The sequence below is a fragment of the Artemia sp. Qi Xiang Cuo genome, unplaced genomic scaffold, assembly GCF_049724085.1.
Source record: "Artemia sp. Qi Xiang Cuo unplaced genomic scaffold, ASM4972408v1 HiC_scaffold_3386, whole genome shotgun sequence".
In the NCBI taxonomy this organism is placed as follows: domain Eukaryota; kingdom Metazoa; phylum Arthropoda; class Branchiopoda; order Anostraca; family Artemiidae; genus Artemia; species Artemia sp. Qi Xiang Cuo.
In genome coordinates, this window is record NW_028300811.1 from 1,999,541 (window position 1) to 2,025,527 (window position 25,987).

General features: G+C 32.2%; 1 protein-coding gene across 1 annotated transcript in view; it reads right to left on the reverse strand.

Annotated features, from left to right (window-relative positions):
* LOC148938347 (uncharacterized) overlaps window positions 1–17,241 on the reverse strand; it is a 63,757-nt gene extending 46,516 nt beyond the window's left edge. The window contains exons 1-2 of the mRNA XM_089107862.1: window positions 16,646–17,241; window positions 15,943–16,186 (exon numbers count right to left, since the gene is read on the reverse strand). Coding sequence (XP_088963988.1) covers window positions 15,943–16,186; window positions 16,646–17,241 — 840 coding nt within the window. The remainder of the gene's footprint in view (window positions 1–15,942; window positions 16,187–16,645) is intronic.
* Window positions 17,242–25,987: the final 8,746 nt, after the last annotated feature.

Sequence of the window (25,987 nt, forward strand, 5' to 3'; positions counted from 1 at the left end):
CTTAGCCTGATACAAGCGGAACTCAGATTGACATTCAGCACTGTCGACCATATTTTTACTTTGGATGTACTGAGAAGGAAATTTGCTAGAGGAAAAAAATGGTCAGCTATTTGTAGCCTTTTTAGACCTGAAAAGTGCTTTTGATTCGGTAAGTAGGAGGTTGTTAATAAAACATTTGTTAGAAATAGACTTGCCGTCTTGCTTTGAAGCAATAATAGCAGATATGTTTGGGAGGGTGAAATTTGTTGTGAAGGTTATGGGAAATTTTCTAGGTTGGTTACGTCTCATGTGGGTGTAAAACCAGGATGTACTTTATTTCCTTGTTTGTTAATGATTTAGATAGTTCTATGAAAAGTAATGGGGCCCCTTATCTATCTTTGGATTGATTTCGGCTGTCATGTATGTTATTCGCGGATGACATAGCTCTATTGGCGGATAGTAGAGATAATCTTCAGAAGCAATTAGATATAATAAAAATTTTGATTAGAAAAGAAGGATTTAGGGTTGAACGCTAAGAAGTTGGTAGCATTAGTATTTAGAAGTAAAGGAGATGTTGATTCAGAGGTTCATTATAATATGGAGGAAAGGTGTTAGAGGTTAAAGAAGAATTTGTTAATTTGGGTGTTAAGTTTAGAGCATGAAGTGGGATGTCAAGGCATGAGGATCCAGAAAAAAACTTTTCGGATAAAAATAGCTTCTAATCTACATCGGGGTTCTGAGGTTTGTGGTTTTTCTAAGGCAGCTAAGCTAGAAGTAGTACAGCTAAGATATTTTAAGAAAATCTTAGGCTAGAAGGATTCATTTGGTTCAGTGGTACTGAAAGGATATTTGGGGCTTTTCACTTTAAGGAGTGTTAGAATGGTTAGAATGGTAAAATTCTGGGACAAGATAATTAGGCTACCCAAAGTTCGACTTCGTAAGTCAGCTTATTTGAAGAGCTTGAAGGATGGTAGACATGACTCACGGCCAAATCAGGTCAAGAAAATACTAGACCTTCGTGGCCTTTCGGAGATATGAAATGAAAAGGAAAATGCCCTGTGGGTGAAACCGTGTCAGTATGGAAGGAAGTCCAGCGAACCCGAAATGACCAAGAAATCCAAGAGTGGCAAGCTCATAAGGACCAATATATGTCTTTGAGGTTTTACTCCCAAGTCAAAGATTGTTGGGGGGAAGGTTTATTTTAAATTTGGGTTGAATAAAGAGGATTTCAAGAATTTGGTGTTGGTAAGAGGGGATAGTTTGGATCTGGTGAGAGAAGGAAATTTTGGGAAAGTTTAGGCTGGCGGCTGGCCCTTATTTTTGCCCAATGTGTGGATGTGTGAATAAGAACTTATTTCATTTTGTAATAAGTTGCGGAATAATTGCGGAATGTAATAAGTTGAGGCAGTCTTAGAGTTGTATTATAACTATGGCATGTTATTGAGAAGCAGGGATTGTGATAACTGTGGCCAGATTGCATAAAATATAGAAATTCGTTCTGTTGCCAGAAATCTAGGCTTATGCCTATCCGAGGTGGCCGCAAATATTTTCCGGTAAAGTGTAATTTTTCAAAATCGATCTATGACAAAACATGGATGGCTGGTTTACACCTTTCTTTGCTAGAAAATTTCCGTTTTTCAATGATTTGGCTTCAAATACCGCCTCTAAAGGAGGATTTCATGATCAACAATGTTACTTGTTGTCAGCTAATCGTGTTTAACAAAAAACACAAAAGGAATTGTTCACAGACCTTCAGTTTTTGTGATTTTAAGAGTTTCGGTTTATTTTAAGCCAAAAGTACTTAACAAAAAAAAAGAATCAATTACTTACCATAAGTTGGTTTTTTTTAAAAAGTTACTCTTTTATTTCATACAATAGTGTTTAAAAAAAAAACAAAGGAATTATTTACTAATCATCAGTTGTTGTGATTTTAAAAGTTCCACTATTATTTAAGCCAATCGTGTTTAACAAAAAAACAAACAAAGGAATTATTTACTGACTTTCAGTTGTTGTTATTTTAAGATTTCCGTTTTTTTTCAACAAATCGTGTTTAACAAGAAAACAAAGGAATTATTTACTGACCTTCAGTTGTTATGATTTTAAAAGTACCACTGTTGTTTCATCCAATTGTGTTGAACAAAAAAAACAAAGGAATTATTCACTGACCTTCAGTTGTTGTGATTTTAAAAGTTCTGCTTTTGTTTCAGGCAATCATTTTTGACAAAAAAAAAGGAAGTATTTACAGACCTTCAGTTGTTGTGATTTTAAAAGTTCCGCTTATGTTTTAGCCAATCGTGTTTAACAAAAAAAAAAACTAATTATTCACTGACCTTCAGTTGTTATGATTTTAATAGTTCCATTTTTATTTCAGCCAATCGTTTTTAACAAAAAAAAACAAAGGAATTATTTACTGACCATCAGTTTTTGTTATTTTAAGATTTCCGCTTTTTTTCAACCAATTTTGTTTAAGAAAAATACAAAGGTACTATTTACTAACCTTCAGTTGGTGTGATTTTAAGAGTTCCACTTTTATTCCAGCCAATCGTGTTTAACAAAAAAAAGGAATTATTTACTAAAATTTAGTTGTTTCGATTTTAAGAGTTCCACTTTTATTTCAACCAATCGTGTTTAAAAAAATACAAAGGAATGATTTACTAACCTTCAGTTGGTGTGATTTTTAAAATTTCGTTTTTGTTTCAGCCAATCGTGCTTAACAAAAAACAAAGGAATTATTTACTCACCTTCAGTTGCTGCGATTTTAAGATTTCCACTTTTTTTCATCAGATCGGGTTTAAAAAAAAAAAAAGGTACGACTTACTAACCTTCAGTTGGTGTGATTTCAAGAGATCCGTTTTTATTTAAGCCAATAGTGTTTAACAAAAAAAAGAAATTAATTACTGACCTTCAGTTGTTGTAATTTTAAAAGTTCCAGTTTTATTGAATACTATCTTGTTTAGTATAAAATACCAAATGAATTATTTGCTGACCTTCAGTTTCTGTGATTTTAAGAGTTCTGCCTTTTTTTCAACCAATCGTGCTTAACAAAATAAAAAAAAAGAATTATTTAATGACCATCACTTGTTATGATTTTAATAGTTCCGCTTTTGTTTCAGCCAATCGTGTTTAACAAAAACAAAGGAATTATTTACTGACCTTCAGTTAATGTGATTTTAAAAGTTCTACTTTTATTTCAGCCAATCGTGTTTAACAAAAAAACGAAGGAATTAATTACTGACCTTCAGTTGTTGTGATTTTAATAGTTCCACTTTTATTTCAGCCAATCGTGTTTAACAAAAAAAAACAAAGGAATTATTTACTGACCTTCAGTTGCTGTTATTTAAGAGTTCTACTTTTATTTCAGCCAATCGTGTTTAACAAAAAACAAACGATTTATTTTCTGACCTTCAGTTCTTGTGATTTTAAAAGTTCCGCTTTTATTTCAGCCAATCGTGTTTAACAAAAAAACAAAAGGAATTATTTACTGACCTTCAGTTGTTTGGATTTTAAAAGTTCGGTTTTTATTTCAGCCAATTGTTTTTAACAAAAAAAAACAAACAAAGGAATTATTTACCTTCCGTTGTTGTTATTTTAAGAGCTCTGCTTTTGTTTCAGGCAATCGTGTTTAACAAAAAACAAAGGAATTATTTACTGCAATTCAGTTGTTGTGATTCTAAAACTTCCGCTTTTATTTCAGCCAATCCTGTTTAACAAAAAAACAAAGGACTTATTTACTGAGCTTCTGTTGTTTTAATTCTGAAACTTTCGCTTTTGCTTCATCCAATCCTGTTTAACCAAAAAAACAAAGAATTATTTACTGACCTTCAGTTGTTGTGATTTTAAAAGTTTCGCTTATATTTCATCCAATCGTGTTTACCTAAAAAAGGAATTATTTACTGACCTTTAGTTGTTTTGATTTCAAGAGATCCGCTTTTATTTCAGCCATTCGTGTTTAACAAAAAAACAAAGGAATTATTTACTGACCTTCAGTTGCTGTGATTTTAATAGTTCCGCTTTTATTTCCAATAAAAGCTTTTATTAGCCAATTGTGTTTAACAATAAAAAAAAGGGAATTATTTAGTGAAATTTAGTTCTTGTGATTTTAAAATTTATACTTTTTTTTCAGCAAAGCGTTTTTAACAAAAAAACATAGGAATTACTTACTGAACTTCTGTCTTTTTGTTTTAAGATGTCTGCTTATGTTTCAGACAATCGTGTATAAGAAAAAAACAAAGGAACTATTTAATGACTATCTAGTTTTTTTGATATTAATAGTTCCTTTTTATTTAATCCAATTGTGTTTAACAAAAAAAAACCAAAGGGAATCATTTACTGAACTTCAGATATTTTGACTTTTAAAGTTCCACTTTTGTCTAAGCCCATTATGTTTAACAAAAGAAAAAGGAATTATTTAAGGACCTTCATTCGTTGTGTCTTTAAAATTTCCGCGTTTATTTAATCCAATCGTGCTTAACAAAAAACAAAATGAATTATTCACTGACCTTCAGTTTTTGTGATTTTAAAAGTTCCGCTTTTATTTCAGCCAATCGTGTTTAACAAAAAAAAACAAAGTAATTGTTTGCTGACCTTCATTTTCTTTGATACCAAATGATCTGATTTTGTTCTGGCTCATCCTTTTTAAAAAAAAAATACAAAGAATGATTCTCCAACATTCAGTTGTTGTGATTTTCAAAGTTTCTCTTATTTAAATGCCAATGGTGATTAACAAAAAACAAAGGAAGTATAAAATAACGTTTATGTTCTGTTATTTAAAAGGTTCTAATGTTTTAATAACTTTGTTCTTAACAAAAAAACAAAAGACCAATATAACGGACTTAGCGTGTTCCCATTTCAAGAATTCTAATCTTGATTAAGGTAAATTTGCTTAACAAAAAACAAAGGAAATACTTTATGATCTTAAGAGTTTTTGATATTAAAAGATCTATTATAGTTTAAGCCAATAGTGCTTAACAAAAAAAAACATAGGAATTACTTACTAAAAATAATTTTTTCTTAATTTCATAATTAAGCTTTTAATTTATAAAAACGTGTTTAAGAAAAAAAACAAATGAAATAATCACTGAACTTCAGGAAGTTTGATTTTAGAAATTCCGATTTTGTGTAAGCCAATCGTGCTTAACAAAAAAAACAAACGAATTATTTACTTACCTTCAGTTTTTGTGATTTTAATAGTTTAGCTTTTATTTAATCCAAAAGTGTTTAGCCAAAAAAAAACAAAGGAATTATTTACTGACCTTCAGTTGTTGTGATATTAAAAGTTCCGCTTTTGTTTCAGCCAATCGTGTTTAACAAAAGAAACCAAAGGAATTATTTACTGACCTTCAGTTGCCGTGATTTTTAAAGTTCCGCTTTTATTTCAGCCAATCGTGTTTAACAAAAAAAAACAAAGGAAATATTTACTGACCTTCAGTTGTTGCGATTATCAAAGTTCAGCTTTTTTTTCAGCCAAACGTGTTTTACAAAAAACAAAAGAATTATCTACTTACAATCAGTTGTTGTGATTTTAAAAATTATGCTTTTGTTTCAGCCAATCGTGTTTAACAAAAAAACAAAAAGAATTATTTACTGATATTCAGTTGCTGTGATTTTAAGAGTTCTTTTTTTATTTTAGCCAATCTTGTTTAACAAAAAAAAAAAGGAATTATTTGATGACCTTCAGTTGTTGTGATTTTGAGAGTTCCACTTTTGTTTCAGGCAATCGTGTTTAACAAAAAAAACAAAGGAATTATTTACTGACCTTCAGTTGTTGTGATTATAAAACATCCGCTTTTATTTCAGCCAATCCTGTTTAACAAAAAAAACAAAGGACTTATTTACTGAACTTTTGTTATTTTAATACTAAAACTTTCGCTTTTGCGCCATCCAATACTGTTTAACAAAAAAACAAAGAATTATTTACTGACTTTCAGTTGTTGTGATTTCAAAAGTTTCGCTTTTATTTCAGCCAATCGTGTTTACCAAAATAAGAAATTATTTACTGATCTTCAGTTGCTCTGATTTCAAGAGATCCGCTTTTATTTCAGCAAATTGTGTTTAACAATAAAACAAAAGGGAATTAGATAATTTCGGAGACCACACTGCTTTTCCATGACGATAAATAAAAGTTCAAGTAGGGATAAATCCAACAGACTCTTTTACAAATAAATTTAAGAACGAATTGAAGTGCTTAAAGGATGAAGGAAAAATTACACCTCAACTGTTTTACAAATGCCTGCCACGCAGTTCTTTGTGCCCTACATTATATAGACTTCTCAAAATTCATAAGCCTAACCTACCATTACGACCAATTGCGTCAAATACAAGGTCAGCAACAAGTGTTTTGAGCAAATGGTTAGTATCAATCTGTAAACCACTTTTGTCTACACAAATTTCGTACATAAAGAATTCTTCAAATTTGGTTGAAAAACTGAAAAAAGGATAAATTTTCTTCAAATTTTTTGCTTTCAAGCTTCGACATTGTATCAATGTACACAAATACTGATGTAAAAGTAGCCGAAACTCTTCTAGAAGGAAAGCTCTTAAGACATTTGGATTTGATTAGTGGCAAAACAGATTTGGAAGTTTCTGTAATTATGTATTTAGTAAGGTTGTGCAATAAGTTCTCTTATTTTTTTAAATTTAGAGGGGAGTATTTTGAAAAAATAAATGTTTTAACTATTGGGGCCACTTTATCCCCTTTATTGGCTAATATTTTTGTGGAGAATATTTAAACAATTAAGTTAGATTCATATTTTTTTAATCATATTTTCTGGGGCCGGTATATGGATGACATTATTTCAGTATGGGATTATGGGGAGGAGGAATTAAAAGGATTTTTGGAACATCTTAATTGTTCGGGAGGGGATTTAAAGTTTACCGTTGAATTGGAAGAGAAGGGGAAACTGCCTTTTCTTGAAGTTCTTCTTTTAAAAAATCAAAATAGTCTGGAGTTTAAAATTTACAGAAAACCAACAAATAACAATATATTCTGGTCTTATAGTTCCGTCCGCACTTGCCAAGTAATAATCGGCTCTATTCTTTTTGTAAATGATCAAATTTTAAGTGTTTGCTCTACAGAATCTTTTGAGGATGAGTTGTCTTTTCTAAGGAAAATACTAATGAGTAACATGTATTCAGAATTGTTAATTAACCAGACTTTTTCAAAAAAAAGAAAAAGATTTCTAGAGATTTCTAAAGAAGTCTTTGAGACAACTTGGGAGAAGGATGTTTTTAGTTCCTTACCATATGTACCCGGGCTAAGTGAAAAACTTAAAAGAATTTTACAAAGCAATGATCTAAGGGTAGATTCAAATAGTAATAATACTTTGAGCAGTTTTCTAAATTCTGGGAAGGATCAACTTTTATTGGGGCAACAAAATGGGGTTTATCAGATCCCATGTACTTGTGGAAGCTCATATGTGGGACGTACTAATCAGAGTTTGGAAATGAGATTATTACAACACAAAGATTCTATTTCTTTGGCTTTAAAGCAAGATTCTAAGTCTGAAGATTTCACTTCAGCCCTTTCAGATCATATTTTTAATTTTCCAGACCATTTTATTTTGTTCGAGAATGTCTCTTTGATTTCTAGGGATCGGGGTTTAAAGCAAAATTTTCGTGAAACTCTTGAAATAAAGAAAATCTTATTCAAGAATATTGCTTTGAATCGGTATACAGGTGAATATGGGCTGGCCTCTATCTATGATAATTTATTAAAATCTGACAGACTAAAGTTCAATTCACCCAATGTAGTTGACCTTTGTCTAAATGTTATATCATTGAACGCTAATGAACCGAATCCAAGAAGGTCAAAGAGATTAGCTTCCGCCTTTGCTTTGAAAAGAATTAGAGATTCAAACAATATGTAGTGTTATTTGATTTAGTATATAAACTTTTGTTTTAAATTGTTTTATTTTAGCTTTACCACTGATGACGGTCACTGTATATGTGACCGAAATATCTAGTATTTTTGTGAATTTCTATCACTGTTATAAAAAACACTGTCTATTAAAAGGATTTTATCCCTATTTGAACTTTTATTTATCAAAAGGGAATTATTTAGTGAACCTCAGTTTTTGTGATTTTAAAAGTTCCGCTTTTGTTTCAGCGAATCATGTTTAACAAAAAAAAACATAGGAATTATTTACTGACCATGAATTGTTTTTATTTTCATACGTCCGCTTATGTCTTTAACAATCGTTATTAAGAAAAAACAAAGGAAATATTCACTGAATATCTAGTAGGTGTGATATTAATAGTTTCGCTTTCATTCAAGTTAATCGTGTTTAACAAAAAACACAAAAGGAATTATTTACTGACCTTCAGTTGTTGTGATTTTAAAAGTTCCGCTTTTGTTTCAGCCAATCGTGTTTAACAAAAAACAAAGGAATTATTTACTGACCTTCAGTTGTTGTGATTCTAAAACTTCCGTTTTTATTTCAATCTATCGTTTTTAACAAAAAAAAACAAAGGACATATCTGCTGAACTTTATTTTCTTTAATTCTAATAGATTTGCTTTTGTTCCGTCTCATATTTTTTAACAAAAAAAACAAAGAATGATTTACTGACATTCTGTTGTTGGGATATTAATAGTTTTGCTTTTATTTCAGCCAATCTTTTTTAACAAAAAACAAAAGAATTATTTACTGATCTTCAGTTGTTGTGATTTAAATATCCACTTTTATTTCAGCCAATCGTGTTTAACAAAAAATAACAAAGGAATTATTTACTGACCTTCAGTTGTTGTGATTTTAAGAGTTCCACTTTTGTTTCAGCCAATCGTGTTTAAAAAAAAACAAAAGGAATTATCTACTTACCTTAAGCTTTTGTGATTCTGAGAGCTTTACTTTTTCTTCAGGCAATCGTGTTTAACAAAAAACAAAGAAATTACTTGCAGCACTTCAGTTGTTTGGATTCTAAGGATTATGGTTTTATTTAATCATATAATGTTAAACAAACAGACCCAAAGGAATTGTCCGCTTAACTTCTGTTGTTTTGCTACCACTAGAATTGCTTTATTTCTGACCATCCTGTTTAACAAAAAAACAAAGAATTATTCACTAACCTTCTGTTTTTGGGCTTTTAAAAGTTTTGCTTTTATAACAGCCAATCCTGTTTAACAAAAAACAAAGGAATTATTTACTGACCTTCAGGTGTTGTGATTTCAAGGGTTCTGCTTTTATTTCAGCCAATCGTGTTGTACAAAAAACAAAGGAATTATTTACTGACTTTCGGGTGTTGTGATTTCAAGAGTTCCGCTTTTATTTAAGCCAATCTTGTTTAACAAAAAACAAATGGAAGATTTAGTAAACGTCAGTTGTTGTTATTTTAAAAGTTACGCTTTTGTTTCAGAAAATCTTGTTTAACAAAAAAACATAGGAATTATTTACTGACCTTCAGTTGTTTTGATTTTAAGAGTTCCGCTTTTATCTCAACCAATAGTGTTTAAGAAAAAAGAGGAATTATTTACTGACATTCAGTTGTTGTAATTTTAAGTCTTCCTCTTTTATTTCAGTCAATCGCGTTTAACAAAAAAAAAACGAAGGAATCACTTATCCACTTTCAGTAGCTGCGATTTTAAAAAATCCAATTTTGATTCATCCTATTTTGTTTAACAAAAAAAACAAATACGTTAGGTCCTTAACTTTAATTTCAATGTTTTTAAGAGTTCTGCTTTTATTTAAACCAATAGCACTTAACAAAAAAACAAAATGAAATTTATGCCGACACTCAGTTGTATTGATTCTTATATTTCTGATTATATTTAATAAGTAAATTTTTAACAAAAAAAACAAAGGCAATCTTTAATGAATTTACGTTGATGTGGTATCTAAAGTACCGATTTTGTTTAATACAAAAGTGTTTAACAAAAAAAAAACAAAGGAATTATTTACTGACCTTCAGTTGTTGGGATTTTAAAAGTTCCGCTTTTATTTCAGCAAATAGTTTTTAACAAAAAAAACAAAAGGACCCTCCTACTAACCTTCAGATGTGATTTTAAAATTTCCGCTTTTATTTCAATCCATTACGTTTAACAAAAAAAAAACGAATTGCTCAATTACTGACCTTCAGTTGTTGTGTGTTTAAGTTTTACGCTTTTATTATAGCAAATCGTGTTTAACAAAAAACAAAAGAATTATTTACTGACCTTCAGTTGTTGTGATTTAAAAGTTCCTATTCTATTTCAGCCAATCGTGTTTAACAAAAAACAAAAGGAATTATTTATCGATATTCAGTTGTTGTGATTTTAAGAGTTCCTTTTTTATTTCAGCCAATCGTTTTTAACAAAAAAAACAAAGGAATTAATTACTGACCTTCAACTTTTGTTGATTTAAAAGGTTTGATTTTGTTTCTTCCAATCGATTTTAACAAAAAACAAAAGAAATATTTTATTATCTTCAGTATCTTATGTTTCAAAAAGTCTGATTTTATTTACGTCCAAAGCTCTTAACAAAAAAACAAAATGAACCTTCTAATGTATTTCAGTTTTTTTTACTTTAATAGTTCTTTTTTTTATTTCAGACATTAGTGTTTAACAAAAAAAAACAAAAGGAATTATTTAACGATATTCAGTTTTTGTTATTCTAAGAGTTCCGCTTTTGTTTCAAAAAACAAAGGAATTATTTACTGACATACAGTTAGTTGCTGGTATTTTTAAATATTTACTTTTGTATCAGACAAACATCTATAACAATAAAACAAAAAGGATGTATTAGTTGAATTTCAGTTTGTTGGGTTTTAAAAGTTCTAGTTCTTTTTATTCTTATCGTGTTTACCAAAAAAAAGGAATTTTTTTATGACCTTCAGTTGTTATGATTTCAAAATTTACGCTTTTTTTCAGAACAAAGTTTTTAACAAAAAACAAAGGAATAATATAATAACCTTAATTTGTTGTGAGTTTAAGAAATCCAGTTTAATTTAATACAATTAAACATAAAACTAAAAAAAAATGACATACGTATTGAGATTAATGTGTTCCGACTTTTAAATTTATGATTTTGTATCTGTAAATAGTGTTTAACAAAAAAAAACAAAGTAACTATATGGGAACTCTCAGTGTATACTATTTTTAAAGCAATGATTTTTTGTATTACCATCGTGCTTAACAAAAAAAAACAAAAGAATTTATAAAAATGACCTCATTGTGCTTTTTTTTTATATTTCTAAGTTTGTATCATAGCATATTTTTTAACAAAAAAAAAAGTCCAAATTTACTGAACAAAAGTGGCTTTTATTTTAAAATTTCAGCTTTTGTTTAAGCCAATCCTGTTTAACAAAAAATAAAAGAATTATTTACTGAACTTCAGTTGTTGTGCTTTCCTAAGTTCTGGTTTTTTTAAAACTAATCTTTATTACCAAAAAAAAGGAATTTTAAAATGACATTCATGTTCTGTGATTTAAAAGGTTCTACTTTTATTTCATAACCTTGTGTTTAACAAAAAACAAAGGTATAATATACCAGAATTAAGTTTATGTGAGTTTCAAAGTTCCAGTTTAGTTTAAGGCAATTAAGCTTAACATAAAAAGGAATTATTTACTTACCTTGAGTTGTTTTGATTTTAAGAGTTTCGCTTTTATTTCAGCCAATCATGTTTAACAATAAAACAAAAGGAATTATTTGGTGAGCTTCAGTTGTTGTGATTTTAAAAGTTCCTCTTTTGTTTCAGCCAGTCGTGTTTAACAAAAAAAACAAAAGAAATACTTTGTGAACGTGAGTTATTTTGATATTAAAATTTCTACTTTTGTTTCGGCCAATCGGGTTTAACAAAAAAAAACATATGAATTATTTATTAACCTTGAGTTGGTTTTATTTTAATATGTATAATTTTAATTTATACAATAGTGTTTAAGAAAAACACAAAGGAATTATTCACTGAATTTAAATTATTGTGATTTAAAGGCGTCTGCTTTTGTCTCGCCAAATCATTCTTAACAAAAAACATAAGAACTATTTACTGATATTCAGTTTCTGTGATTTAGAAAGTTACGATTTTTTTTCAGCCCATCGTGTTAAACAAAAAAACAAAAGGAATTATTTAATGACCTTCAGTTGTTGTTATTGTAAGAGTACCGTTTTGTTTCTGTCAATCATGTTTAACAAAAAAAACAAAGAAGTTACTTGCTGAACTTAAGTTGTTGTAATTCTAAAGCATCTGCTTTTATTTCAGCAACTCGTGTTTAACAAAAAAAACAAAGGAATTAATCGTTGACCTTCAGTTGTTGTGATTCTAAAACATCCGATTTTATTTCAGCCAATCCTGTTTAACAAAAAAAAAAAGAATTATTCACTGAAATTCAGTTGTTGTGAATTTAAAAGTTTCGCTTTTATTTCAGCCAATCGTGTTTACTAAAAATAGGAATTATTTACTGACCTTCATATGTTCTGATTTTAAAAAATCCAGTTTTATTTCAGCTAATTCTGCTTAAAAATAAAAAAAAAGGGAATTATGTAAGTGAACTTCAGTTGTTCTGATTTTTAGATTTCCTGTTTTGTTTAGGCCAATAGTGTTTAACAAAAATAACATAGGAACTATTTAAGGACTATGAGTTGTGGTGATTTTAAAAGTTCCACTTTTCTTTCAGTCAATCGTTTTTAACAAAAAAAAACAAAGGAATTATTTATTGACCTTCAGTTGTTTTGAATTTAAAAGTTCCAATTTTATTTCATCCTATCGTGTGTAAGAAAAAACACGAAAGGAATTATTTACTGACCTTCAGTTGTTGTGATTTTAAAGGTTTTCGCTTTTGTTTAACCCAATCGTTTTTAACAAAAAACAAAGGAATTATTTACTGACCTTCAGTTTTTGTGATTTTAAAAGTTCCGCTTTTATTTCAGTCAATAGTGTTAAACAAAAAAACAAAAGGAATTATCTACTGACCATAAGTTGTTGTTTTTGTGAGAGTACCGCTATTGTTTATAGAACTAATTTTTAACAAAAAAAACAAAGAACGTACTTGAAGCACTTACGTTGTTTTGATTCTAAGGATAACACTTTTATTTAAACATAAACTTTTTAACAAAAAAAAAACAAAGGACATGACCGCTGAACTACTTATGCTGTAATTCCCCAGCAACTGCTTTTATGCCAGACCCTCCTGTTTAACAAAAAAAACAAAGAATTATTCGCTAAACTTCAGTTTTTATGCATTTAAAAGTTTTGCTTTTATTTAAGACAATAGTGTTTAAAAAAGAAAAGAAATAATTAATGACATTAAGTTTCTATGATTTAAACGGTTACACTTTTATTTAACCCAATAGTGTTTAACAAAAAAACAAAAGGAATTATTTAAGGAACTTAAGTTTTATTTATTTTAAGATTTACACTTTAATTTAATCCAATCGTGTTTAAAAAAAACAAAAGGAATTATTTAGTGAATTTAAGTTGTTGTGATTTTAAAAGTTCCATTTTTGTTTCAGCCAATCGTTCTTAACAAAAAAAAAACATAGGAATTATTTACTGACCTGACCAAACCAGAACAGATGGCAGTGTTCTGCAAATTGAGAAATAGCCCTAAGAATTCCTAACTTGAAGCTACAAAGTTTGAGTTTTATTGGAACTCCCGGTGAGCTGCTACAGAACTTGTAAAAGAATTGAAAAATCACGAGACTTACCTTCAAAATTACTTATATCCAATTTTATCAGGAATGGTGAAACAAATGACTATTTTTTAATGAGCTTCTTTAATATATCGGTAGAAAACACAATTTCATTATTTTTTGTGGAATTTTAAAGATATAAACTAGGGAGCAAATGGCTTGTCCAGAGTAACCCCTTGTCCGGGATAACTCCGGTCTCCCCTTGTTAATGTTTGGAGAAAAATGTTCAGAATCTTTGTTGTTTGATTATGGGATAAATGTCTTATTGTGTATAGTGTAGAAGGAAAAACAAATTGTAAATGAACGATGGAAGTTTCGTAAGAATGTTCAAAAACAAAATTAATTTAATTGAATCCCAGAAAATGTGGGGTAAATACTACTACTACTTTTAACAATTTACTGCAGTGTCAAGCTATCCGAGACCAGCACAGTCACTCACGCTTCCCCTCCATCTCTATCTATTCAAAGCCTCCCTCTTTACACCCTCCCAAGAGGCTCCCACTACCCTCAAATTTAGCCTGCGACATTCTCTCATCCCATTCTGGGTCGACTTACTTTTCGTTTGGGCCAAGACGGTTGACCGTCAAAAACGATATGTCCGTTTTTCTGGGATAAAATTTACTCAGAATTTGTAATTATATTACCATTGTGAATGAAAACTATTTTTTAATTACAAAACAATGTAAAATATTAAGTTTGATTGGTTTTTATATATATTTAAACTGTTTGAAAAAACTTATTTTGATTATTAATTTCTTCAGTATTCACCAGCTAAATAGAAAAAAAAAATAGAAAATGGGGTAAACTAAAGATAATCAAGTCATTGGACCCTTTTTAAAATGTTTTAAAAAAAGGCCATGAGTTCTTTTTTCTATTAGCAATAAAGTTTGCTTAGGTGATCCTATGAATTGTAAAAGAAAAGATGAATTAAAGCCTCAGAACAGACAAGCTAGTAGAGATTAATTTTTTTATATTACTTACTTAGACTTAGGTCTTCCCACGCCGGCTGGCGCATACGGCGACAACGGTGCCTCTCCATGACGACCTTTCTTGTGCTTTTGACCAAAGTTCTTTGATCGTCGATCTCAAAAGCCCAGCATCCTTCTCAAGGCATTTTCCCAGTGTTGTCTTCTGTCGCTCACGTCCTCTGATGCCAGAAGGAACCCAACACCACACATCGTGGGGTAGGCGGCCCTCATTTATCCGCACAATGTGACCCCAATATCGTCATCGGTTAGTCACAATTCTATCGATCACGAGCGGCTGCTTGCTTTTCACGCATAGAGGCGTTGGTTAGCTAATCTGTCCACTGGATACCAAGGATACTCCGAAGACAAATGTTCTCAAAACCCTGGATTCACTTTTCCAGCTGCTTAGTCAACACCGAAGATTTGCAGCCTTACATTAGTACGGAGAGGACGTTACTATTGAAAATTCGGAGCTTGAACTGTAGAGAGTATGCTGGATTCCACTAAACATTTCTCAGTTTATCGAAAGTGCTTCTTGTGCATGCAATCTCTATGATAATTTCATACTCAAGGCTTCCATTACATTTAATTACACTACTAAGGTAGTTGGACTCCTAAAACTCATCTAGTACATGAGATTTAACTTTAAGCGGTGGGGCAGGTAGGTTTTTGAAGTTTTTTTGCATGACCTTGCTTTTCCGTGTACTGCTTGACAGACTAACTCGTCCAGCCATGCTGGAGAGTACAGCTATACTATTGTGTATCTCCTCCCTTAAATGAAATTGGAAGGTTATATCATCAGCAAAATCGCCGTCATAGAGTGTGCAGTTTGGGTTCAGCTGAATTGCACCTCTGAAGTTACATTTTCGAAGTACGTAGTCGATGAGAATAGCAAACAACACGGGGGAGAGAATACATCCTTGGCGCACATCAGACTTAACACTGAACCATTCGGTAGGGTCCCCATCATCAGTCCGTACAGCGCATAACTGATTCTCTTATAGCCTCACAATCATACACAGAATTTTGTCAGGCAGTCCATAATACCGAAGGATTTTCCATAGCGAGTCTCTATTGACCGAATCAAACGCTTTCATAAAGTCAATGAAGGCAACAATAATCTCAGTCTGCCATTCGTTTGCTTCTTCTATGAGTACCCTCAAACTGAATTTCAAATCAGCGAATAATCTCCCTGGTCGAAACCCATGTTGCTCATCTCTTAATATTGCGTCTACTTTTGACTGAATATGGTTCAGTAGTACTTGGCAGAAAATCTTACTCCCTACAGACTGCAGAGTGATACCTCGCCAGTTATTTCAGTCGGTTGTTCTGCATCTCTTTAAGAGCTTTGATGATAACCCCTTTCTTCCATCGGTGGAAATATTTTTAGTTTCCCATACCTGAGAAATAACCTCGTGAAAGGGCTCGGCAATGACTTCAGCTCCATACTTCAAGAGTTCAGGCTGTAAGCCATTAACTCCTGCAGCTTTGCCATTTTTAATCTTATCCAATACTGTCATGACTTCGAGCAGGCTTATAGGTTCTTCGCTTATGTCAAGTTGGAGGAATGGTAGCTCAGCCGGAGGGGAAACAGGGCTTGTAGGCGGTGAAAAGTTTAGTACCACATTGAAGTATTCCTTCCATCTGTTATAAATGTCTTACTTTTTTGTAAGAAGTTGGCTAGCCTTACTTTCAATCACAGGTGCTGGCTTTCTGAAATCTCCAGTTATTTCCTTTGTGATACGATAAACTGTTCGACTGTCACCCTTACTGGCGGCTGCTTCTGCTTCAGCCGCTTTTGTCTCAAGAAAGAGCCGTTAGTCAGTTCTGGTAGACCGCTTTCCGGCCTTTTGGGCTTCCTTATATTTAGATTTCAAAAAATCTTTTTACTCGACAGTGGACTCATTTTCGCATGATTCAAACATTATTTTGGCTTTTTTTCTGTCATTCACAAGTTTCCAAGATTTGTCGCTGATCCACTGTTCACTTTTCTTTTTTGAATACCCTATGTTTTTTTCGGCGGCACCCCACACATATTGTACAATAGACTCCGATCTCTTGTTTACTATTGCAGTTGTGTCTTCAGTTGAAAGACTTGCTAACCTTTTAGCAAGATTCACAAAGTACGCTTGTCGAAGATTCTTGTCCTGGAGCTTCCGGGCGTCAAAAGACTTGATAGGGTTTTTACATTTCTTCACGGTCTTCAGCTTGAGTTTGAAACTGGCAATCACCAGTTGGTTGTCAGAGTATGAATCCACACCACGGTAAGTTCGCACATTCTCCAACAATCGTCTATGACGCTTTTTCACCAATATATGGTCAATCTGGCTTCTTGTAACACCGTCAGGAGAAGTCCAAGTATATTTGTGTACTTCACGGTGTGGGAACCATGATCCACCTACTATCAGACTACGGCTGGCACACATATCCACCAAACACACTTCATTGTCAATGATAAAACCCAGGCCATGGCGGCATAGCACATCAGGCGCAAAACTGTTATCATTTCCAACTTTGGCATTAAAATCGCCACACACAACTAATACATCGTGCTCAGGTACTGTATTGAGTATGTCGTTCAAATCACTATAAAAACTGTCCCTGGTGTCCACACCAGAATCGTTTGTGGGGGGCATAGGCTGCAACAACGGTAAGTTTAGACTGGGATCTTTGAAAACGAGCATTAAGAATTCTTTCATTCATAGGTACAAATTCCAACTTTTTTTAAAAGTAAGGAGGATAGTTGGTCAACGTTTTTAGCTGGTTAATGTAAATTGCAATTTTTTTTAATAAAACCTAAAAGAGTAATTATTCAGATTGTTGAAGAGAAAAAGTTAGTTTTAGTGTCGGTGAGGTAAATTTGTATGTTGTTTTGGTTTGATTTTACTTCAATATCATTAAGTGGAGAGAAAAGGGGATTAAAACAAAAGAGAAAAAGAGCAACTTTTTTGTATTTGAAATATGGCTTCAATATAAATTTTCTGGCAGTTTCGTATATCAGTGAAACTGATGCGTCTGAACTGAAGACTTCGTTCTTGTGTCAGACTGAATAGCTTCCAGAGACCAGTAGGCCTGCATGCCGATGTAAGTTTCCAGCAAAGGCACGTAGTCTTCTTCCAGAAGGGGGTTTAACCAAAACGGAGAAACCCATCAGACGTAGTTGGGTTTGATGAAGTTCATTGCCAGATTTCATAATAGAGTTTCAAATTCTGGCTTGATTTTATTGAAGAATGGTTTTTCACTCTGGAGCAACTTGTTGAAGTCATAAAATTTCTCTAATACTTAACTTAGGAATTCCATTTGAATCCTGAATAGTGGATTCTTCGAAGCTTGAAGACTGTGATGATTGGCAGGAGTTGGGTCCCCAAGAGCGACGATTTTCAAATGTAACGCCAAAGTATTCCATTACTCAAAAAATTGGTCAACGCATATTTTCAACGATAACTACCACCTCCGCCCTGGTGCTAAAATGTCGGAAAAACCAGAAACTTCTCAAAATTCAAGCGGCTTTTTGTACACCACTGAGGTTTACATATACAGCCAAACAAAGGGCCTCCATTTGCTTTGGTAGCAGTTTATATGAGTACGACGGAACAAGATGAATGAAATGGCTACTACATTTGATACAAGTAACTTACGTATTTTCAGTTCAAATTCCACTTACTACTGAGTAGTCTGATCCAAAAATGGCGTTGCAAGTATCTGCACAAAATTCGATTTCAGTTCTTTAAGCGAATGTTTCTTTTAAAAAACGTCAGTGGTTTTGGCCGTGATAAGGGAAAAAGGATTGGTTTTCCGATTCTCAATAAATTGTTCACTGCATTGAGGACAAGCCCCTAGCCTGCCATATTTGTTTCCTTTTACTTTCCCGGAGCTACCTCATCAAGAATGTACTTTGGAGGGAGGCTTAGCAGCAAAGACACTTAGACGCTTATTACTTAATGGTATAACATTTTACACTAAGAAAACAGTAATCTTGGCTATTGCGATTTCAATTTCATGGCTATTGATACTACAGACTCAATTGACGATGATTTTTTAGTTTAAAAAGAAGCATCCATCGTAATTGAACTGTGAAAGAAATATGTGTATAAGTTGGGAGACAAATTTTATTAGCCTACAAATTCCTTATATGGCCCCATGCTTAAATTTGGTGTGTTTACTGTTTTGCAATGGCTCCTCCCCCCAAATCCTCAAAAGGCTTAATATTTAATTACCTGTTCTTACTTCCACTTACGGGAATTTAAGAACACCCAGTAATAAAGTATTCACTCACTTTTCACTCTCTCTCACTTCTCGCAATAAAGTATAAGTGTTAGTTTTAAAAGCTACTACTAAAAGAATCAAAGTCTTGCTTTATAGCATGCAAAATGTTTCATTGCCAGAGCAACAAATATTATATTTGGAAAGACCATATATAGAGGAATGATATTTTATTTCTTTTTTTATTATAGTTTTTCTTTCGGAAGAGCCGCTTTCCTATACTTTTTCCATTTTTCTCCCCATTTGGTAGAATTTAATTTCACTTTCGTTTCTAACAAGGTCTCATCATGGTCAAGTCGTTAAACCTTGTTCATATAGGGTCAACAGCTATGCAAGTTAAACAGAACAGGGGTTCATTTTTTTGTGGGGGGGGGGCAAATAACCCCCTCAAGACCTTGAAGAACAATTTTTTTCGCATCTTCATTTTGAAAACCGAACATCATCCTTGCCCCTCCCCTTAATTTTCATGAATTAGTGCCCCTATATTGGAAAGAGCTTTAGATCAAATACTCTCCGAAAATTTAGAGATTTGTTTACAATTATCCTAACAAATTTATTAATTTCATATTTTTTTATTATTTTGTTCAGTAAACAAAAGTAGAGGAGGGGGTGCTACTCGTGACAGGACCACGTGGTTTATGGTTTTCTCAGTGAGAATGAAAAAACAGGAATTTTTCTCACTTGGAAAACCATGAATTTTGTCACATTTATGGTTGTTTTCATGGATGGATATGTGTGTTGTTCGATTTATTTGATGTTTTTCTCGGATGTCAACATCAAATTATGGATGTTTTATGGTTTTTGTCAGTGAGAATTTGAAAAACAGGAATTTTCTCACTTGAAAAACCAGGAATTTTGATGTTTTTATGGTTTTTGTCAGTGAGAATGGAAAAACAGAAACTTTCTCACATTCATAGAACCACGTGGTTTATGGTTTTCTCAGTGAGAATGAAAAAACAGAAACTTTCTCACTTGAAAAACAAGGACTTTTGATGTTTTATGTATTTTGTCAGTGAGAATGGAACAACAGAAAATTTCTCACTTTCATGGATGTCAACAGCAATTCATGTCTGTTTTATGGTTTTTGTCAGTGAGAATGGAAAAACAGGAGCTTTCTCACTTGGAAAACCATAAACCACGTGGTCCTGTTACGAGTAGCACCTGTGCGGTCGACCTCAATTCACCTATCGTGAATCAATAATTCCCCTTAGAAACAACAAATTAATTTTCCCTTTCTTGACAGATCAATCAATCAATGACATCATCTGTCAGACTTTAAAAATTTTCGCCTAGAAACATTTCTCCATGAATAGATCCAAAATCATTAATGTCTTTGCCTCGGGAACAGTTCTACTGGTCGAACTCCAAAGGATATTAATAACCCCCGGCCATGGAAACAATTAGGCACGAAACATCTTAGCGATGAATTGTTTTAGCGCGCGAGAAGGTTTCATATTAATTTGAAATGCATTAGCACAGAGATGCCAATAACAAAGGAACACGCTGAATTTGCGTTTAGGGATTATTTGGGCGAAACCGTTTAGACAGGTTATGGAACTATTTCGGCGAAACAGATAGAGACATTTTAAAAGATGATTTTTGAAGAGATTTTAGAAGAGAATTTAATGGTGAAACTCTGTGGTCGTTATAGTAAACAAGTTCTATTTGAACAGTGTTGCGAGGTCCTCTACCCCAACCCCAAAGGGTTCCAATCCTCCTACTCCAACCCCGAAGGAAGCCCCCGGTCCTCAAAGGCCCCCCAAGCGCCCACAGGCCCGCCCGGGGCCCCCCAAGGCCCTCCTCCGGTCCCCAAAGACCTATCGAGCTCCCAAAGGACCAACGGGGTCCCAAAGGCCCTCCACCGGTCCCCAACTGCCCCTCCGGACCCCCAAAGGCCCTCCCTGTGCCCCAAAGGCCCACCCTGTGCCCCCAACGGCCCTCCTCCTGTCCCCAAAGGCCCATCGAGCACCCAAAGGACCAACGGGGTCCCAAAGGCCCACCCCCGGGCCCCAACTGCACCTCCGGCCCCCCCAAGGCCCACCCAGTGCCCCAAAGGCCCTCCCTGTGCCCCCAATGGTCCTCCTCCGGTCCCCCAAGGCCCATCGAGCTCCCAAAGGACCAACGGGGTCCCAAAGGCACTCCACCGGTCCCCAACTGCCTCTCCGGACCCCCAAAGGCCCTCCACTGGTCCTCAAAGGTTCCCCGGGCTCCCAACGGGCCAACCGGCCCCAAGGGCCCCCCGGACCCCCAAAGGTCCGCCCCCGGTCCCCAAAGATCCAATGGGCTCCCAAAGGCCCACCCGCCGTCCCCCAAGGTCCCCCGGGCTCCCAAAAGACCACGCAATCCACAAGGGCCCCCCGGATCCCCAAACGCCCTCCCTGGGCCCCAAAGGTCCTCCCCCGGTCCCCATACATGCACACAAAAACTTACACACACACAAACACTTACACACACACACACACACACACAAAATCTTGCAAGAGTTGGAATATTTCAGTAGTGTTTGGTTGTGGTTTACCTTGTCACAGTTATATTTTATTGATTTTTCAAAGTTCATTTTGAATTTCTTTCGTTGAATTGCAATTGTTAGAATATTTCAGTTGATTGTGGTTGTTTATTTCATGTAATAATGGTGTGGTTATATAATGATATTTTTAATTTAATTTTATATTTAGTATTTTTGCTAGTTTTTGACTATTTATGAATTTTTTGGGTTTGTTTTAACTTGTAACATTTAAATTTTACTTATTTTTCGAAGTTAATTTTAACTTATTTCGTTGAAATTCAAGAGTTGGAATATTTCAGTAGTGTTTCGGGGTGGTTTATCTTGTCACAGTTACATTTTCATGATTTTTCAAAGTTCATTTTGAATTTCTTTCGTTGAAATGCAAGAGTTTGAATATTTCATTAGTGTTTGTTATTGTATTAACACTTCCAAGTTACATTCTATTTTATTTTAATCTTTCATTCTTAAGGTCTAACAGAGAAATTAAATATATTTTTAATTTCACATATGTTTTGTTGTTGATTAACATGTCACAGGTACATTCTCAAGATTTTTTAAAGTTCATTTTGAATTTCTTTCGTTGTAATCAAAGAGTTGGTCTCTGTCAGTAGTGTATATTTCTGGTTTACCTTATCAAAGTACCTTTTTCTTGTTTTTTCAATGTTCAATTTGTAGTTCATTCGTTTATATACACGAATTGGTATTTTTTAGTTGCATTTGGTTGTGTAATACATTATCACTGATTGATTTTATCGATTTTCAAATGGTTATTTTGAATTTCAAACGTTGAAATGAAATAGTTGGACTATTTAAGTAGTGTTGGTTGTGGATTACCTTGTTACAGTTACATTTTCTTGATTTTTCAAAGTTCATTTTGAATTTCTTTCGTTGAAATGTAAGAGTTGGAATATTTCAGTAGTGTTTGGTTGTGGTTTACCTTGTCAAATTTACATTTTCATGATTTTTCAATGTTCATTTTGAATTTATTTCGTTGAAATGCAAGAGTTGGAATATTTCAGCAGTGTTTGTTTGTGGTTTACCTTGTCACAGTTACATTTTATTGATTTTTCAAAGTTCATTTTGAATTTATTTCATTGAAATTCAAGAGTTGGAATATTTCAGCAGTGTTTGGTTTTGGTTTACCTTGTCAAAGTTACATTTTATTGATTTTTCAAAGTTCATTTTGAATTTCTTTCGTTGAAATGCAAGAGTTGGAATATTTCAGTAGTGTTTGGTCATGGTTTACCTTGTCACTGTTACATTTTCTTGATTTTTCAAAGTTCATTTTGAATTTCTTTGTTGAAATGCAAGAGTTGGAATATTTCAGTAGTGTTAGGTTGTGGTTTAACTTGTCAAAGTTACATTTTCTTGATTTTTCAAAATTCATTTTGAATTTCTTTTGTTGAAATGCAAGAGTTGGAATATTTCAGTAGTGTTTGCTTTTGGGTTAACTTGTCACAGTTACATTTTCTTGATTTTTAAAAGTTCATTTTGAATTACTTAATTTTAAATTCAAGAGTTGGAATATTTAAGTAGTGTTTTGTTGTGGTTTACCTTGTCACAGTTACATTTTCATGATTATTCAAAGCTCATTTTGAATTTCTTTCGTTGAAATGCAAGAGTTGGAATATTTCAGTAGTGTTTGGTTGTGGTTTACCATGTCAAATGTACATCGTCTTGATTTTTCAATGTACATTTTGAATTTCTTTTATTGAAATGCAATAGTTGTAATATTTCAGAAGTGTTTTGTTTTGGTTTACCGTGTCAGAGATACATTCTCTTGATTTTTCAAAGTTCATTTTGAATTTCTTTCTTTGAAATACAAGAGTTGTAATATTTCAATATTGCTTGGTTATGGTTTACCTAGTCACAGTTACATTTTCGTGATTTTTCAAAGTTCATTTTGAATTTCTTTTGGTGAAATGCAAAAGTTGGAATATTTCAGTAGTGTTTGGTTGTGGTTTAACTTGCCGCAGTTACATTTTCTTGATTTTTCTAAGTTCATTTGAATTTATTTCGTTGAAAAGCAAGAGTTGGAATATTTCAGTAGTGATTGCTTATGGTTTACCTTGTCAAAGTTACATTTTCTTGATTTTTAAAACTTAATTTTGAATTTATTTCTTTTAAATGAAAGATTTGTAATATTTAAGTAGTGTTTGGTTGTGGTTTAACTTGTCACAGTTAAATTTTCTTGATTTTTCATATTTCATTTTGAATTTCTTTCTTTGAAATGCAAGAGTTGGAATATTTCAGTAGAGTTCGGTTGTGGTTTAACTTGTCACAGTTACATTTTCTTGATTTTTCAAAGTTCATTTTTAATTTATTTCGTTTAAAAGAAAGAGTTGGAATATTTAAGTAGTGTTTGGTTGCGGTTTACCTTGTCAAAGTTACATTTTCTTGATTTTTCAAAGTTCATTTTTAATTTATTTAATTGAAAAGCAAGAGTTGGAATATTTCAGTAGTGTTTGGCTGTGGTTTACCTTGTCACAGTTAAATTTTCTTGATTTTTAAATGTTCATTTGAATTTATTTATTTGAAATTCAATAGTTTGAATATTTCAGAAGTGATTGCTCGTCGTTTACATTGTCACAGTTACATTTTCATTATTTTTCAAAGTTCTATTGGATTTATTTAGTTGAAGTTCAAGAGTTGGAATATTTAAGTAGTGTTTGGTTTTGGTTTACCTTGTCACAGTTACATTTGCATGATTTTTCAAAGCTCATTTTGAATTACTATCTTTGAAAAGCAAGAGTTTGAATATTTCAGTCGTGTTTTCTTATGGTTTACCTTGTCACAGTTACATTTTCTTGATTTTTCAAAGTTCATTTGAATTTATTTCGTTATAAATCATGAGTTGGAATATTTAAGTAGTGTTTGGTTATGGTATACCTTGTCACAGTTACATTTTATTGATTTTTCAAATTTCATTTCTAAAATCTTTCGTTGAAATGCAAGAGTTGGAATATTTCAGTTGTGTTGGCTTATTATTTAACTTGTCACAGTTACATTTTCCTGATTTTTCAAAGTTCATTTTTAATTTCTTTCGTTGAATTGCAAGAGTTGGACTATTTCAGTAGCGTTCGGTTTTGGTTTAAATTGTCACAATTACATTTTCTTGATTGTTCAAAGTTCATTTTGAATTTCTTTCCTTTGAAAAGCAAGAGTTGGAATATTTCAGTAGTGTTTGGTTGTGGTTTACCTTGTCACAGTTACATTTTCTTGATTTTTCAAGGTTCATTTTGAATTTCTTTCGTTGAAATGCAAGAGTTGGAATATTTCAGTAGTGTTTGGTTATGGTTTACCGTGTCACAGTTACATTTTCTTGATTTTTCAAAGTTCATTTGAATTTCTTTCGTTGAAATGCAAGAGCTGGAATATTTCAGTAGTGTATGGTTGTGGTTTACCTTGTCACAGTTAAATTTTACTGATTTTTCAATGTTCATTTTGAATTTATTTCTTTGAAATGCAAGAGTTTGAATATTTCACTAGCGTTTGGTTTTTTTTTATACTATCACAGTTACATTTTCATAAATTATAATTTTTCTTTAATTAATGACTAATTATTAAATCAATTTATTGTCTTTTTATTTTTATTATTGTTTTTGATTTAATATACAAATTTCATGAATCTATAATTTAATTTTTTCATTTTTTAATACTTTCGTTTAAAATCAAGAGTTGGAATATTTCACTAGTGTTTGGTTGTGGTTTACCTTGTCACAATTACATTTTCTTGATTTTCCAAAGTTCATTTTTGAATTTCTATCGTTGAAAAGCAAGAGTTGGAATATTTCACTAGTGTTTGGTTGTGGTTTACCTTGTCACAATTACATTTTCTTGATTTTCCAAAGTTCATTTTTTAATTTATTTAGTTTAAAAGAAAGAGTTGTAATATTTAATTCTTGTTCGCTTGTGTTTTAACTTTTAAATGTTACATTTTATTTATTTAGAAATTTTAATGTTAATTTATTTCTTTGAAATTAAAGATATGTAATATTTTAGTAGTGTTTGGTTGTGGTTTACCTTGTCACAGTTACATTTTCTTGATTTTTCAAAGTTCATTTTGAATTTATTTCGTTTAAATGCACGAGTTGGAATATTTCAGTAGTGTTTGGTCGTGGTTTACTTTCTCACAGTTAAATTTTCTTTATTTTTCAAAGTTAATTTTGAATTTCTTTCTTTGAAATGCAAGAGTTGGAATATTTCAGTAGAGTTCGGTTGTGGTTTAAGTTGTCAAATTTAAATTTTATTTATTTTTAAAAGTTAATTTTTTATTTCTTTTGTTGAAATGCAAGAGTAGGAATATTTCAGTAGTGTTCGGTTGTGGTTTAACTTGTCAAAGTTACATTTTCTTGATTTTTCAAAGTTCATTTTGAATTTCATTCGTTGAAATGCAAGAGTTGGAATATTTCAGTAGTGTTTCCTTGTGGGTTACCTTGTCATAGGTAAATTTTCTTTATTTTTAAATGTTCATTTTAATTTATTTCGTTGAAATGTAAGAGTTGGAATATTTCAGTAGTATTTGGTTGTGGATTACCTTTTAAATGTTACATTTTATTTATTTTTAAAAGTTAATTTTGAATGTATGCATTTTTTATGCATTTGTTTTAATATTTCAGTATTTTTTTGTCGTGGTTTACTTTGTCATAGTTACATTTTTTTATTTTTCAAAGTTC